General features: G+C 41.2%; 1 protein-coding gene across 9 annotated transcripts in view; it reads left to right on the forward strand.

Annotated features, from left to right (window-relative positions):
* Positions 1-7,653: 7,653 nt before the first annotated feature.
* The window catches only part of LOC110508784 (partitioning defective 3 homolog), a 227,961-nt gene continuing 219,385 nt past the window's right edge, over positions 7,654-16,229 (forward strand). For 6 of the 9 annotated variants that reach the window (XM_036966637.1, XM_036966638.1, XM_036966640.1 and 3 more), the window contains exon 1: positions 7,655-8,112. In XM_036966637.1, the coding sequence (XP_036822532.1) occupies positions 7,993-8,112 (120 nt within the window). In that variant the 5' untranslated portion in view covers positions 7,655-7,992. Of the gene's footprint in view, positions 8,113-16,229 lie in introns of all 9 variants that reach the window. The other 3 variants (XM_021589605.2, XM_021589606.2, XM_036966639.1) reach the window with 2 other exon arrangements.

The raw sequence follows: 16,229 nt of genomic DNA on the forward strand, positions 1-16,229 counted from the left end.
TGCAAATTATGGTGGAAAATAAGTATTTGGTCAATAACAAAAGTTTATCTCAACACTTTGTTAAATACCCTTTGTTGGCAATGACAGAGGTCAAACGTTTTCTGTAAGTCTTCACAAGGTTTTCACACACTGTTGCTGGTATTTTGGCCCATTCCTCCATGCAGATCTCCTCTAGAGCAGTGATGTTTTGGGGCTGTTGCTGGGCAACACGGACTTTCAACTCCCTCCAAAGATTTTCTATGGGGTTGAGATCTGGAGACTGGCTAGGCCTCTCCAGGCCCTTGAAATGCTTCTTACGAAGCCACTCCTTCGTTGCCCGGGTGGTGTGTTTGGGATCATTGTCATGCTGAAAGACCCAGCCACGTTTCATCTTCAATGCCCTTGCTGATGGAAGGAGGTTTTCACTCAAAATCTCATGATACATGGCCCCATTCATTCTTTCCTTTACACGGATCAGTCGTCCTGGTCCCTTTGCAGAAAAACAGCCCCAAAGCATGATGTTTCCACCCCCATGCTTCACAGTAGGTATGGTGTTCTTTGGATGCAACTCAGCATTCTTTGTCCTCCAAACACGACGAATTGAGTTTTTACCAAAAAAGTTATATTTTGGTTTCATCTGACCATATGACATTCTCCCAATCTTCTTCTGGATCATCCAAATGCTCTCTAGCAAACTTCAGACGGGCCTGGACATGTCCTGGCTTAAGCAGGGGGACACGTCTGGCACTGCAGGATATGAGTCCCTGGCGGCGTAGTGTGTTACTGATGGTAGGCTTTGTTACTTTGGTCCCAGCTCTCTGCAGGTCATTCACTAGGTCCCCCCGTGTGGTTCTGGGATTTTTGCTCACAATTTTGTTTCTGGTGTCCTTTGACAGCTCTTTGGTCTTGGCCATAGTGGAGTTTGGAGTGTGACTGTTTGAGGTTGTGGACAGGTGTCTTTTATACTGATAACAAGTTCAAACAGGTGCAATTAATACAGGTAACGAGTGGTGGACAGAGGAGACTCTTAAAGAAGAAGTTACAGGTCTGTGAGAGCCAGAAATCTTGCTTGTTTGTAGGTGACCAAATACTTATTTTCCACCATAATTTGCAAATAAATAAATAAAAAATCCTACAATGTGATTTTCTGGATTGTTTTTTCTCATTTAGTCTGCTCAGCAAGGAAGAAGCCACTCCTCCAAAAAAAATAAAAAAGCCATAAAAAAGTCAGACTACGGTTTGCAACTGTACAAGATCGTACTTTTTTGAGAAATATCCTCTTGTCTGATGAAACAAAAATTGAACTGTTTTGGCAATAATGACCATCGTTATATTTGGAGGAAAAAGGGGGAGGCTTGCAAGCCGAAGAAAACCATCCCAACTGTGAAGCACGGGGGTGGCAGCATCATGTTGTGGGAGTGCTTTGCTGCAGGAGGGACTGGTGCACTTCACAAACTAGATGGCATCTTTAGGGAGGAAAATTATGTGGATATATTGAAGCAACATCTCAAGACATCAGTCAGGAAGTTAAAGCTTGGTTGCAAGTGGGTCTTCAAAATGGATAATGACCCCAAGCATACTTCCAAAGTTGTGGCAAAATGGCCTAAGGACAACAAAGTCAAGGCATTGGAGTGGCCATCACAAAGCCCTGACCTCAATCCTATAGAAAATGTGTGCCCAGAACTGAAAAAGTGTGTGCGAGCAAGGAGGCCTACAAACCTGACTCCGTTACACCAGCTCTGTGAGGAGGAATGGGCCAAAATTCACCCAACTTATTGTGGGAAGCTTGTGGAAGGCGACCTGAAATGTTTGACCCAAGTTAAACAATTTAAAGACAGTGCTACCAAATACTAATTGAGTATATGTAAACTTCTGACCCACTGGGAATGTGATGAACGAAGTAAAAGCTGAAATGATTAATTCTCTCTACTATTATTCTGACATTTCACATTCTTAAAATAAAGTGGTGATCCTAATTGACCTAAGACAGGGAATTTTTATTAGGATTAAATGTCAGGAATTGTGAAAAACTGAGTATTTGGCTAAGGTGTATGTAAACCTCCGACTTCAGCTATATATTTGATTTAAAGTGGAACGCAAATTAATCTTTATCTCACCCTGATCGATCTGTAGAGGCTCGGGTAGACTGCTGTGCCCCACGCAACATGAGTAGTTGTGTTTAGTACCAGAGATGAAGATGGTTTTATGCAGTTGGTAAGTCAAATCATGATTAGGTTTGATGTCTGTTGCCACATGTAGAGAGGTTGGCTTCCCATCCAGCTCCCACTTAACAGAGATGTCCTTGACCCGGTCTTCTCCAGTTCTAGGTCTAATGACCACTTCAGGACGAACTGTCAAGGACAGAACATTACAATACAAAATCCCATGCACTCTACAAGACAAAGTGAACTTCCAAATCCTTTATTTCTACAATCATCAGTTTTGTACACTAACCAATGCCCACCTACTTATAATTGTGGGTACAATACAGTACTAAAGTATACAGTATTGTACTATACAAATCAGGAATTAACTTCAAATTTTGCCTAAATATCCTCATTCACATACAACAGATATACAACAAATACAATAAATAAGATAAGTAAGAGATATTGCAGTGTGGATGCACAGGTTGCCAATGCTGCCAAACGGGTCATACAAGATAGTTATTTGTTCCTACGTTGTTCCAGTGTCATTCCAGTGAAATGTGGTTGGACCATCATACGTTGGTATGTCTCAGATTATTTGATTAGCATCATACAGTACAGTTTGTTTGAATGCCATTAGACAACAGTTGGTATAATTAGGCCTATAATCGACGATGGGCACAGATACATCCAACGTGTCTTGTTACAAAATACCCTAAAGACCAACATATCAAAATAAACTACAAAATACTGGTTCCAAAAAAATATTATGCAGGAAATACATTTATAAAAACAACCTGTCTATGACCCTTGGCTAACTGGCTGAACACTACCAATAGCCTAGACAATTGGCACAGTTCATAGTGTTTTGTGGCCCCTATTACTCGAGATTTGCTGCATTGGTGTTAGAATTGTAAAAAATAACTCAGCCCTTTTAAAATGCAAAATGACAAAATACAAAAAAGTTAGTATAGTAAGTATTTCAAATACATCTAACAGAAAAACTGCCCCTATCTGATCAAGCCAAAACTAGATCATATCTGTATGTGAAGCCTTGCTGAACTCTTATAGCAATGTACAATAACTCTATATATTAATATCATGCAACTAATATTAAAAGTTGATAGCTGTAAGAGGATTTTTATATATATATGTTTTACAAATCTATATCAATTGAACCAATGCATGGTCAGAGCCATAACATTTAATAAGTGATTTTACCTTTTCTGTTGATGGCCATCTTACTGTGTGTAAACGTTCTTCAATCTTGGAACACAATCACGTTTCACATAGGGCAAATTACTTTGGTTGTAAAGTTTATACCCATCCAGAATGGTCTTGCTAATGCCATTGCATGGGGAACTGAGTGGCTCCAGAGCATGGTGTCATCATCCAAAGAAAGATAATGTATTTCCCATTGACAGAGAACTTGTACAGTCCCCTCTGGATTCCATCATGGTCTAATTCACAACCATATATTAACTGAATAAGTGGACCTTAAGAAAACAAATGTACGTACATACTACATAACAATAACCTTTCATACATGACACATAGGCTGCATGTTACATTCCTGAGTCATCCGTTTATGTTCTTACTGTGACAAAAATACAATATAATATGCCCATACAATGTGCAGTATATGTAATCAGATAATTATTGTCAATCTACCATTTAGTAAGGCGATGGATTGGGGCTAAGGCCCTGCAGCCGAGTAATGTCCTGTCCAGGGAGTGTACTTGTACATCAAGCTGCCTCACGCTACAGAGGCCCTATGGGCTGTTCCGGCTCAGACAAGGCTTACTTGTCCAAGGCTTACTTACTTACCATTAAATCCTAGAGTGGCATTTGCATGTCTTGTGAAGGATTGAAAGTAGCCAGGTTTAAAACGAGTGCAGTCCTGAGTGTCTCAGGGGACTGGAAAAGTCTCTTACATTGCTTTTATAACTAAACACTCTTTGGTCATCGAGCATTTCAGAAGAGCAGTACTCTGGTAAATGTCCGTGTGCAAACATCCAATATATAATCAAACTATGGTTTCCTAGATGAGAAGGGTGAACATGTTTGTCATCAATATGCCAGGTTCGTGGTAGCACAATATGGTCTGTCAATGCACTAGCAGGATCATGCCGTTAGTCAAGATTAACGGACAGGCAAATTGCTTCATGCTTTTTTGTATGTAATTTAAATAAGTGCTCTCCAGTGTACAACTACAAAACCAACCTGAATAGTTATTCATCTCTACAATGGGGAACAGGCACATGCTAATGCCTAACGTTACCTGTTGGTTTCACAGAACAACAGCTTATTAATAACCACTTTATGATTGTTCTCAACAGAATTTCTCTAAATATAGAAGTTTCATAATGGTTATGTTGTTAAAAATGCACTGATATGGGGTTCCTGAGTGGCACAGGGTATAAGGCACTGCATCTCAGTGCTAGAGGCGTCACTACAAAAACACTGGTTCGATTCCAGGCTGGTCGATTCCAGGCAAGTCAGTTAAGAACAAATTCTTATTTACAATGACGGCCTACCCCGGACAAAGCTGGGACAATTGTCCTCCCAATCACAGCCAGATGTGATATAGCCTGGATTTTAACCAGGGACTGTAGCGACACCTCTTGCACTGAGATGAAGTGCCTTAGATTGATGTGCCACTCTGGAGCCGAAACTTTATATTGGAGTTGTGCCTAATGGATATAACCCATTTTAGCATGTACGTTGAGTGCTACCACAATTTTAAAGTAGGCCTAGTCAACTGGGTGGGTATTCCTATTAGTTGGGAGCAATCATCCAATGAAGAAGAAGACGCCATGATGGCACAGATACTGTACCAACTCCAATTCACATACCGCCCCAAAAGATCCACAAATGGCACAATCTCTATTGCACTCCACACTGCCCTTTCCCATCTGGACAAAAGGAACACCTTCATTGACTACAGCTCAGTGTTCAACAGCATAGTGCCCTCCAAGCTCATCACTAAGTTAAGGGCCGTTGGAATGAACTCCTCCCTTTGCAACTGGATCCTTGACTTCCTGACGGGCCGCCCAAAGGTGGTGAGGGTAGGCTACAACATATTCGCCACGCTGACCCTCAACACGCAGGCCCCTCAGAGTTGCTTGCTTAGTCCCCTTCTGCCCTCCCTGTTCGCCCGTGACTGCGTTGCCGAGCACAACTCCAACATCATCATTAAGTTTGCCGTCAACACGACGGTGGTAGGCCTGATCACCGACGATGATGAGACAGGCTATAGGGAGGAGGTCAGAGAGCCAGGACAACAACCCCCTGTCAAAGTCAGCAAGTCAAAGGAGCTTATTGTGGACTGCAGGAAATGAGGGCCTAGCATGCCTCCATTCACATCAACTAGGCTGCAGTGGAGCGGGATGATAGCGTCAAGTTCCTCTGGGTCCACATCCTTAAGGACCTATCATGGGCCAAACACACCAACACAGTCGTGAAGAGGGCATGACAACATCTCTTCCCTCCCTGGAGGCTTAAAAGTTTTGGCATAGGCCCTCAGATCCTCAAAAGGTTCTACAGCTGCACCATTGAGAGCATCTTGACTGGCTGATTCACTGCTTGGTATGGCAACTGCTTGACATTTGACTGTAAGGCGCTACAGAGGGTAGTGCATACAGCCCAGTACATCACTGGAGCCGAGCTCCCTGCCATCCAGGACCTCTATACCAGGTAATGTCGGAGGAAAGCTCTTAAACTGTTCTCTCTGCTACTGCATGGCAAGTGTACCGGAGCGCCAAGTCCGGGACCAAAAGCCTCCTGAACAGCTTCTACCACCAAGCCATATGACTGCTGAACAGTTAAACAAATGGCTACCCTGACAATTTGCATTGAACCCATGTATTTGCACTGACTCTCTTGTATAGCCGAGGGACATATAATCCCTAATCTTACTACATTTACACACACTGTATATAGACTTTTCTATTGTGTTATTGACTGTACGTTTGTTTATCCCATGTGTAACTCTGTGTTGTTTGTGTCGCACTACTTTGCTTTATCTTGGCCAGGTCGCAGTTGTAAATGAGAACTTGGTCTCAACTAGCCTACCTGGTTAAATAAAGGCGAAACAAAAAAAAAGAAAAACAATTCTAAATACACACAAAACACACATGCCTATTGACGCTACACACATTCACAAATAGAGACACTCTTTCACACTGCTGCTGCCTTGTTTACTATCTATCCTGATTACCTAGCCACTTTTATCCCTACCTACATGTACATATTATTCTGTAACAACCAGGGGGTGGCGTATTAGCATACCTCTTGTACTATCTGATCACATGAACACTTACAAAAAAAAATACTTCTACATGCTGTATAGGAATAAGGCTACATGATGAAATAAGTTATATTGATTGTGCATTGTTACACAATGAAAAATTAATAAAACATTACAAATCAAATCAAATCAAATTTATTTGTCACATACACATTGTTAGCAGATGTTAATGCGAGTGTAGCGAAATGCTTGTGAAATGCGAAATAGCGAATGTAAGACACACACAAAAAGATGCCTTAGTACAGAGGCTAGGATTCAGCGCTTTTAGACTTCTCAGCTTGAAATGCCTCCACCTGTGGCATCAAATGTTTATCTTCTTGGTGGAGCAGTTGTCAAGAGGGCAGCCACCTATGTTTGCGAGATAGGATCCAATATTGAATACCAGAGTGGGCTGGTGAGGAAGGAAACAGTACTTTTATTAAGCAAGCTGTGGGCTATGTGTTACATTTGATTGCCCATAAAGATGTTCATTTGTGTCTGACTGTCAGGATTAAGCCTTAAATGGTGACATGATGAGTTGTGTTGCCCAGGGCCCTGGCTGGCTCAGTTATGGATGTATCTTAAATGGCACCCTATTCCTTATGTAGTGCACTACTTTTAACCAGGGTACCCGGCTCTGGTCAAAAGTAGTGCACTATATAGGGAATGTGGTGCATTCTGGGACACAGGCAGTGTTATGAGTTTGTTGTGATGGAGAAGCCAAGTTTCTATACAGCCCACCAGACCCTCTGGCACTGGGAGAGAATCCTGGGATGAGCCAGGCTGCTGTTTGAACATGCCAAGAGATGGCATATGCCTTCATATTGAGATGTCATCCCAAACTGATGAGAGAGAGGCCGCAACTGGAAAAACTTTCCCTGAACTTAGTGAGAGGACATTCGTCAATGGCCTATGCTTCTTACAGGTCAAGTAAGCCAAGTGCAGTACGTAAACATTCCACAAGGTGTCGCCCAAAACTTGCATGTTGACATTGCAATAAAAACAGTAAAAAACGGAACATTCAAGATGTGACGAGTTCATTGACCCAGTTACAGTTATTACTACAATTCTGTCAGGCAAACAGTATTGAGTAAATGTATAACATCCCATTAAGAAATAAATAAATACAATATTTAAAGGTCATTTTAAAGCATTTGCACCAGCTGGCTTTGGTCAAGATCTTCTTTCAGGTGGTCAATGTTGAAATATTGATAATTGACCCAATTGTTCACGCACACATGGGTGCAATTGCTCGCGAGCGCCATATACCACCTTCGACAGTTCCAGTCTTGACCGGCGTGTGGAGGCCGTTCCCCAATCGAATCCTGATGGAGCTGTTGCTCCCTGCACTAGTCTGGGAACGTGGAAACACAAGGAGAAGGACTAAACAGGTGGTCAGAAACACACAGCTAACAATGTCGTCCCTGGATAAAATGTGAAAGATATTTTGGTCTCATCTCTTTTTAAGGATACAAGATTCAATAACCAAAGATAATTCATGTTTCGGCTGACTTTCAAAGGGATAATTTATCCTCGGTTTTCCTCCGAATCTGGGCAAGATCTATCGGATATTAAACTATGAAAGTGACTGTGTGTTTTGGAAGGACTAGGGTGGTGGTACCGTGCGGAGATGGAAATATCAAAATCCATATTCTCATCCTGCAAGCCGTCATGAGATACAAAAAAGCAATTGCAAAGGTAAGTCGCGTTTACTTTGAATGGCGTGTTTGTTTCCAATGTTCCATTTACAGCATTGGGTCTGGAAACAATGTTGCAATGCCTGGACTGGACGTGAGGCTCGCGCAAATATGGCGCAAATTTGTAAGAGATGAGCTAAAAATGACCAAATTATTCAACATGCCTTTCGTTTTATCCTGCTGACTAAAACAAACAACGCATGTTAGGCTGAGTTGATACATCACCATAGTTGGCAAAGTCCTGTGTAAATCCACGAAAACTTCATTTGGGATTTCACCCTTTCCCAACTGAAGTGCATGGAAAGATGGCACATAACGCTAACTTAAGTAGTTAACTAGCTAACTAACTAGGATATAATATGCAAACCTATTTAGTTCTAGAAGTAAAATGATAATGATATCTACCAATTCGAGATTTGACTCCTTGGAAGCTGCTAGCTGGATGCTTGCTAGTTAGCTGACTTTTATAGCTAGCTAGTTAGCATCAGCAAGCTGCAGGATGGCATTGTTTTTGAAATGGGGATACTGCCTAACTTAATTAAAACATGTCATTTTTAAAAAGCGTAAAATTTCCTATCGATGTCATGCCGATTGTACCTTTTTTATTATTGTTATGCTACCAAGATGTCTATACTACATTTTCACTGGCACCCGAGTTTCTCTTGACTTTGTTACCCCTAGCTAATTAGCCTATTATGTTGTTGGCATAGCTAGCTAGCTAAGAAGCGGTAGCTAGCTTGCTAGCTGGGTCATTCCTAAATATGGGGTGCCTTTTCTGTTCCCAGGAAAAATCACTTATTTAGTGTAAAATGTAGATTCCAAAATGCTTTAAATATAAAACCATTTATCATTTTACCTTAAAAACAAAAATATGGACCTTGAAGTGGAATTCTATGCATTTTTAACACTTTTTGTCTTCTCCTCAGTGGATGTAGGCGTTTTATGCTATGTCCGCCGGTGTTATTCATCCACTTCCACGATAAATATGAATACATTTAATGTCCCATGTCAGTCTCACACTCATAAATGTCCACTCTGTTAGGCTAAATTATTGAGAAAATTAACCAAATTTCAAAATGTTTGATAGAAGTTAAAATCCGATTCAAGTGTTCACCTTTATGCTAGCTCAATCTTGGAAACTCACAGAGCTGTCTAAATTAGGCTCCAGATTTCCACACTGTTAGGTTCCATCCTGTTAGGATTATGCAACTAACAGGTTGGGAAATGCACCTAAAAAAATAATTGCTTAGCTTGACCAATGTGTGTTTTAAAAAAAACTCAATGATGCCCTTTTTTCTGATAGAAATACAATTTAAAATTATACCCAGCTAGGCTAGTATCAATCAAGGAAGAGGGCTTCAAACAAAGATTGTATCTCGAGTCTGTCTCACTTCTACTCACATCCCAAATTCAAATCAAATTTCTAGAATGATGCATGGTGGAACGTCAGAATGTTTCCCAACATGGTTTGTTTCCATTCTGTCTCAATTGTTTGAACTGGAAGTGGGGAAGAATCTTTCTTGAGCCACATGCTTCCTGAGAGCAATTTGCCCTTGAGGAAAGAGGGAAACAGCATGTGCCCTGCATTTTTAAGAGTCGACTGAGGACAGGAGAACCTTCATTGATATTTGTTTGAAGATAAACTTCCATGTCAGGATAAATGGTTCAGCTGACTATAATGATATTGTGCAATTTCTTAGCATATGATGGTTGTACTGGCATGCCTGGACAGCTGAGAACTAGATAATTTGATTACTCAGTTTTGGAGATGCCAAATTGATGCAGTAGCTGGTTATTTGATTCACTTCCACAGAATGCTAATTTCCCTCATACAGGAGACAAGCATAAACTGTTTTTGTATGTGGGTGCAGACCATATTGCAACCTATAAAGCTGCACAATGCAGAAATCGATCCTTCATTTCCTGGTTTCTAAAATTCGAATAATTTGCCTAATATCAGTTTGTGACAAAGCAAGCACATATAGTGTAGTCATTGAACCATTTATACTGCTTTGAAATAGCTTTTCCATAACAAAACAATTTTATTTTCAGCTGTTTGAAGCTGGTGTACAAAAAAAAGATACAAGAACAAAACTTAAGGAAGCATAAAATCGGCACACACATAACATATCTACCGCTTCTTAGACCTGCTTTGAATGCAAATGACAGACTTGAAACTCACATTTCTGTGAAATTGTTTGGGTGTCCCAAAAAGTTAATATGTAACTTTAAATATATATATATATATATATATGGTCATTGATGACAAACTTGATTACATTGATATTAGATCTAGCCATGTATGTAGGATCCAGGAACATGAGGATTCTATAATTAAATCATGCATGGCACAGCGTTGTGTGGCAGAGCAGTCTCATTTGTTTCAATGTTAGTAACCCAGATGACATGGTGCAGTGAGTGCATGTCCTTTCAATAATTCAATGATGTCTGACAGTGAAGCGCTGGAGAAGAATGGGCCTATTTCTATCGTGAGGCTGTGACTGGGAGGCAGACTGGTGGAGCATATCTGGGGGACTTACACTTGGCCTTATCTATATCAATACAATCCTGCATATACTTTGAGTGTTTGGCTGTGTGCTGTCAGTATAGTTTACACTTTGGTAGAAGTTTTTCTTTGCCCTCCGATAGAAATTGTGGTCATTGGGTTTTTTTCCAAGCTGACTTTCTAATGCAATTGGAATGTAACGTATGATAATTGTAACAGACTTCTATCATGGAAGAAGGAGAAGTGTGGAAATACTGAATATTCTCAAGCTGAGAGTGAATTGGTCTTCTAAGCAGTAGTGGTGCATGGGTACAATCACTGGGGAAGCCAGGCCAGAAAAACTAAGCCATATTGCCACCTGTGTTGTGATACTTGTTTGTTCTATAACCTGTAATGGACAGTTTATACTTGGTCTGTCTGTAGGCAATTAGAATGCGATGTGTCGCTGGTCAAAATGTTTCATATATATACCCCTGGGGAATGTCTAGATTGTCGCTTCAACTGTCTGTTTCCTTGTCACACAGACATGGAACAAAGTTTACGTCTCCATTGTCGTGGTTACCGGACTGCCACAGCAACTAGACCAATGATGCAGGAGGTCTAAAATTCTCAGATAGAATGACCTACTTTTATTTGGTCACGCAGTGGCGTTAAGCTTGACATTGCCTTGTAAATAATGATGTTGTGGGTTTATGTAACAGTTTTACTTCAGTCCGTCCCCTCGCCCCGACCCAGGATCGAACCAGGGACCCTCTGCACACATCAACAACTGCCTCCCACGAAGCATCGTTACCCATCGCTCCACAAAAGCGTCGGCCCTTGCTGAGCAAGGGGAGCAAGGGGAACAACTACTTCAGGTCTCAGAGCGAGTGACGTCACCGATTGAAACGCTATTAGCGTGCACCACTGCTAACTAGCTAGCCATTTCACATCGGTTAAATTTATATTTAATTCAAAAGTAGCCAACGTTTTAAGAGACGTTGTCAGGTATACAGTCGTGGCCAAAAGTTTTGAGAATGACACATTCATTTCCACAAAGTTTGCTGCTTCGGGGTCTTTAGATATTTTGTCAGATGTTACTATGGAATAATGAAGTACTATTACAAGCATTTCATAAGTGTCAATGGCTTTTATTGACAATTTACATGAAGTTGATGCAAATAGTCAATATTTGCAGTGTTGGCCCTTCTTTTTTAAGACCTCTGCAATCCGCCCTGTCATGCTGTCAATTAGCATCCGCCAACTCCTGGACAGTCTGGTGCAACGTGGCGTTGGTGGGTGGAGCGAGACATGATGTCCCAGATGTGCTCAATTGGATTCAGGTCTGGGGAATGGGTGGGCCAGTCCATAGCATCAATGCCTTCCTCTTGCAGGAACTGCTGACACACTCCAGCCACATGAGGTCTAGCATTGTCTTGCAGTAGGAGGAACCCAGGGCCAACCACACCAGCATATGGTCTCACAAGGGGTCTGAGGATCTCATCTCGGTACCTAATGGCAGTCAGGCTACCTCTGGCGAGCACATGGAGGCCCCCCAAAGAAATGCCACCCCAAGACTGACCCACTTCCAAACCGGTCATGCTGGAGGATGTTGCAGGCAGCAGAACGTTCTCCACGGCGTCTCCAGACTGTCACGTCTGTCACATGTGCTCAGTGTGAACCTGCTTTCATCTGTGAAGAGCAGAGGGCGCCAGTGGCGAATTTGCCAATCTTGGTGTTCTCTGGCAAATGCCAAACGTCCTGCACAGTGTTGGGCTGTAAGCACAACCCCCAGCTGTAGACGTCGGACCCTCATACCACCCTCATGGAGTCTGTTTCTGACTGTTTGAGCAGACACATGCGCATTTGTGGCCTGCTGGAGGTCATTTTGCAGGGCCCTGGCAGTGCTCCTCCTTGCACAAAGGCGGAGGTAGCTGTCCTGCTGCTGGGTTGTTGCCCTCCTACGGCCTCCTCCACGTCTCCTGATGTACTGGCCTGTCTCCTGGTAGTGCCTCCATGCTCTGGACACTACGCTGACAGACACAGCAAACCTTCTTGCCACATCTCGCATTGATGTGCCATCCTGGATGAGCTGCACTACCTGAGCCACTTGTGTGGGTTTTAGACTCCGTCTCATGCTACCACTAGAGTGAAAGTACCGCCAGCATTCAAAAGTGACCAAAACATCAGCCAGGAAGCATAGGAACTGAGAAGTGGTCTGTGGTTCCCACCTGCAGAACCACTCCTTTATTGGGGGTGTCTTGCTAAATGCCTATAATTTCCACCAGATGTCTATTCCATTTGCACAACAGCATGTGAAATTTATTGTCAATCAGTGTTGCTTCCTAAGTGGACAGTTTGATTTCACAGAAGTGTGATTGACTTGGAGTTACATTGTGTTGTTTAAGTGTTCCCTTTATTTTTTTGAGCTATATATCTCTATATCTAAACAAACAAACACAAGACACCTGTGTTTTTCACGCCCATCTCAGTGAAGTATTCCATTGTGGCAGCTGTGGGCATGGCATACTCCAAGAGGAAGGGGAGTGTGGCACAATGCGTTCTCATTGTGTATCTATAACACCAGACACCTGTCTTTTCCACACCCATCTCAGTGAACTAATCCATTGTGGCGGCAGTGGGCATGGCATACTCCAAGAAGAAGGGGAGTGTGGCTAAAATGCACAATGCACGTCTCTCTCCAGAATGCTCTTTCTCCCTCCAATTTGGGCACATTCTTTATTCATAATTAATTGTGAATTGTTTGCTTGTTAGTCTATCAATTCCCCATTTACATATATAACCAGTAGTACATTTACCATTAATTCCAATTATTTCAAATCTACAATTTTTTGGGGGTTACTGTAATTTCCGTTAATGCAGTCTATTATTCCCGTCTTTACCGTTCTCATTGTCGGAGTGGACACATTGTTTGCAGGGTGGACAACTTATGCTACACTTGTTTCTCACAAGTTTGTTTAAAAAAAAAAAAAAATCCATTTACGAGTTTTGTTAATTTAGTAATTGTCTTTTGTTTGGACGCTCCTGTCAATTTTGAGTAAGGACACCTGATTACGCCTAGAAGTAGGCATATAAGCTTTGGATACCGGCCTATGCACAAGTGTAGGCATATAAATGTGCCCATTTGGGGATCTGATAGTATTTCTGATAGTCTTAACGCACCACCAGTAATGAGCTGTGGAGCTTCTCAAAGTAAAGTTTTCTTCACCTCAAACAGCAAGCAAAGTATTTTTTTTCTATCCATTGAGAATGATAATAGTTACTCAATGTATTTGACAAATATTTCAGTCTCTCTCCCTTTCGATAACCACTCAGCGTGAAATTGAAAAAATGTAATGCTCCTGAAATTGAGAAATGTAATCCTCTGGTCCAGTGGAACCTCATAAAATAGGCCTACCTGATTACTTCTTATTCCTTGCGCAAATAGCTAGCCTACAGCTGTCTGTCCTGAGATCACTGGCACAGGGAAACTCTTGAGGGCCCAGAATATCTTATACAATGTTTCAAGTTTGTTGTAGACTGGCCATGCGTAGCCAATGTGATTTATAGGATATTTATTTTTTTCAGGATATTTTCTACCTGCAGGCTGCAATGTTTTTATTTGTTGGCATTGTAGGCTATTTTCACAGTTGACATGGCAATATAAGTTACTTTTTACTTTGATCATTTATTTGGATAGAATTTTGATTAAGTACATGACAACGATTTTTAGATACGAAGACGTTATAAGTGTGCATGTGAAAACCATAACTGTCACGCAGATCGGTAGTAAGATAAGTTCACATTCCACATGAAAGGTTGCTGACTCCTCTGTAGCCTATACCAGCAACTTCAGGAGAGTAAACAAACGCAGAATCTGCCATTGAGTCATTTTGTCTTATTTCAACAAACAGTGCGCTAAAAGCATCAGACAAGCTCAATGCATGAAGTTGATTTTATTAAAAGCGTGTCTATATATGGAAAAATACACGTTTAAAAAGATGACTTTCGGTCAACCAATTAAAAAAAAAAAAAAATAAAATCCCCTTCGCACAGTCCTATTTCCTATATAGAGTCCAAGTCTAGCAGGTGAAGTGGGAGATTTCTAATGAATGCAAAATTGAATTCAAATGACGGAATTAAGTTGTCTAAATGAGAAAGGGTAGGCTACGATCAACCAACTGGTGTTCTGTCAACACCATTTTTTTCCCTCTCTTTTAGTGGTGGTCATTTTAAATATTTCAGTATTTGACAAAAAAAATTTCCCCCCGATATGTTTTAACGATGTTTTGTTTGAGTGGTGATTTGAATGACCGCATAGACTCTGCTCACCAGAAGTTAAGTGGTGCTGAGCAGTATCCCTGCACCATACTAATGACCATAGCATCAACGCTTTCTTCTCACATGCCCATCCTGAGGCATTGCAGATCAGATCAAAGGCAGTTTCACATTAATCAAAATAGTAATTTGTGTAATAAAATTAAATATACCTGGACAAGACCATCACTTTTGGTGGTTGAAATAATTACCCTGTCATCAGTTTAACTAAAAATAAATCCGAATTGAGATCACCATTGTAAATACCAAGTAGGCCTATGTATGTTATTAATCACAAAACATTCCAAGTTGTTTTCCTCAGGGTCCTTAATCCATCCTTTTCTATCTGAACTTAAGTAACCAGAATTGTCAGCAACTAACATCAGCAATCACTCAGATGAATATGGTCAGAGCACTTTTCCTGTACCTTATCTGGATATTGGGAACAAATATCATATTATTCGAATACTGAAATGCTTTCCCTAAAAGAGAATGGTGTTGACAGAATGCCATTGAGAAGACCACTTAGGCCTACATGCTTGTCTTGAACAAGATCCTCAAACGTGGTGTTCAGATGGAATATTACATTTCGATTTTAGTCCTTTAGCAGATGCTCTTATCAAGAGCAATTATTATTATTATTAAGTGCCTTGCTCAAGGGCACATTAACAATTTTATTTTTTAACCTAGTCTGCTCAGGGATTTAAACCAGCAACCTTTTTATTAACCTTTTTATTAATTGTTTTCCTCAGGGTCCTTAATCAATCCTTTTCTATCTGAACTTAAAGTATCCAGAATTGTCAGTAACACCAACAATTCATATCCAACAGCAACCACTCAGATGAATATGCAGCAAAGTGGCCTGGCTGCTAGCTGCTGTCTGGTGTGAGCTCTGGAGCTTGGCCACCTGAGGTCCCAGGGGAGGACGTCATTCATCCTTTAACACCCGTTACAGACAATGAAAAAGATACGCGGTCGACAAGTGGTTGGAGCGTTTTCCTGTACTTTAATATTAAGCCTACATGTCACATCAGGATTTTTAAAATGTATTTAACTAGGCAAGTCGGTTAAGAACAAATTCTTATTTACAATGGCGGCCTACCAAAAGGCCTCCTGTGGGGGCTGGGATAAAAAAAAAAATAGAACACACACATCACGACAAGAGACAACACAACATAAAGAGAGACCTAAGACAACAACATAGCAAGGCAGCAACACATGACAACACAGCATGGTAGCAACATGGTAGCAGCACAAAACATGGTACAAACATTGGGCACAGACGAGCACAAAGGGAAAGAAGGTAGAGACAACAA

Source organism: Oncorhynchus mykiss, chromosome 28 (genome assembly GCF_013265735.2).
Source record: "Oncorhynchus mykiss isolate Arlee chromosome 28, USDA_OmykA_1.1, whole genome shotgun sequence".
Lineage (NCBI taxonomy): Eukaryota > Metazoa > Chordata > Actinopteri > Salmoniformes > Salmonidae > Oncorhynchus > Oncorhynchus mykiss.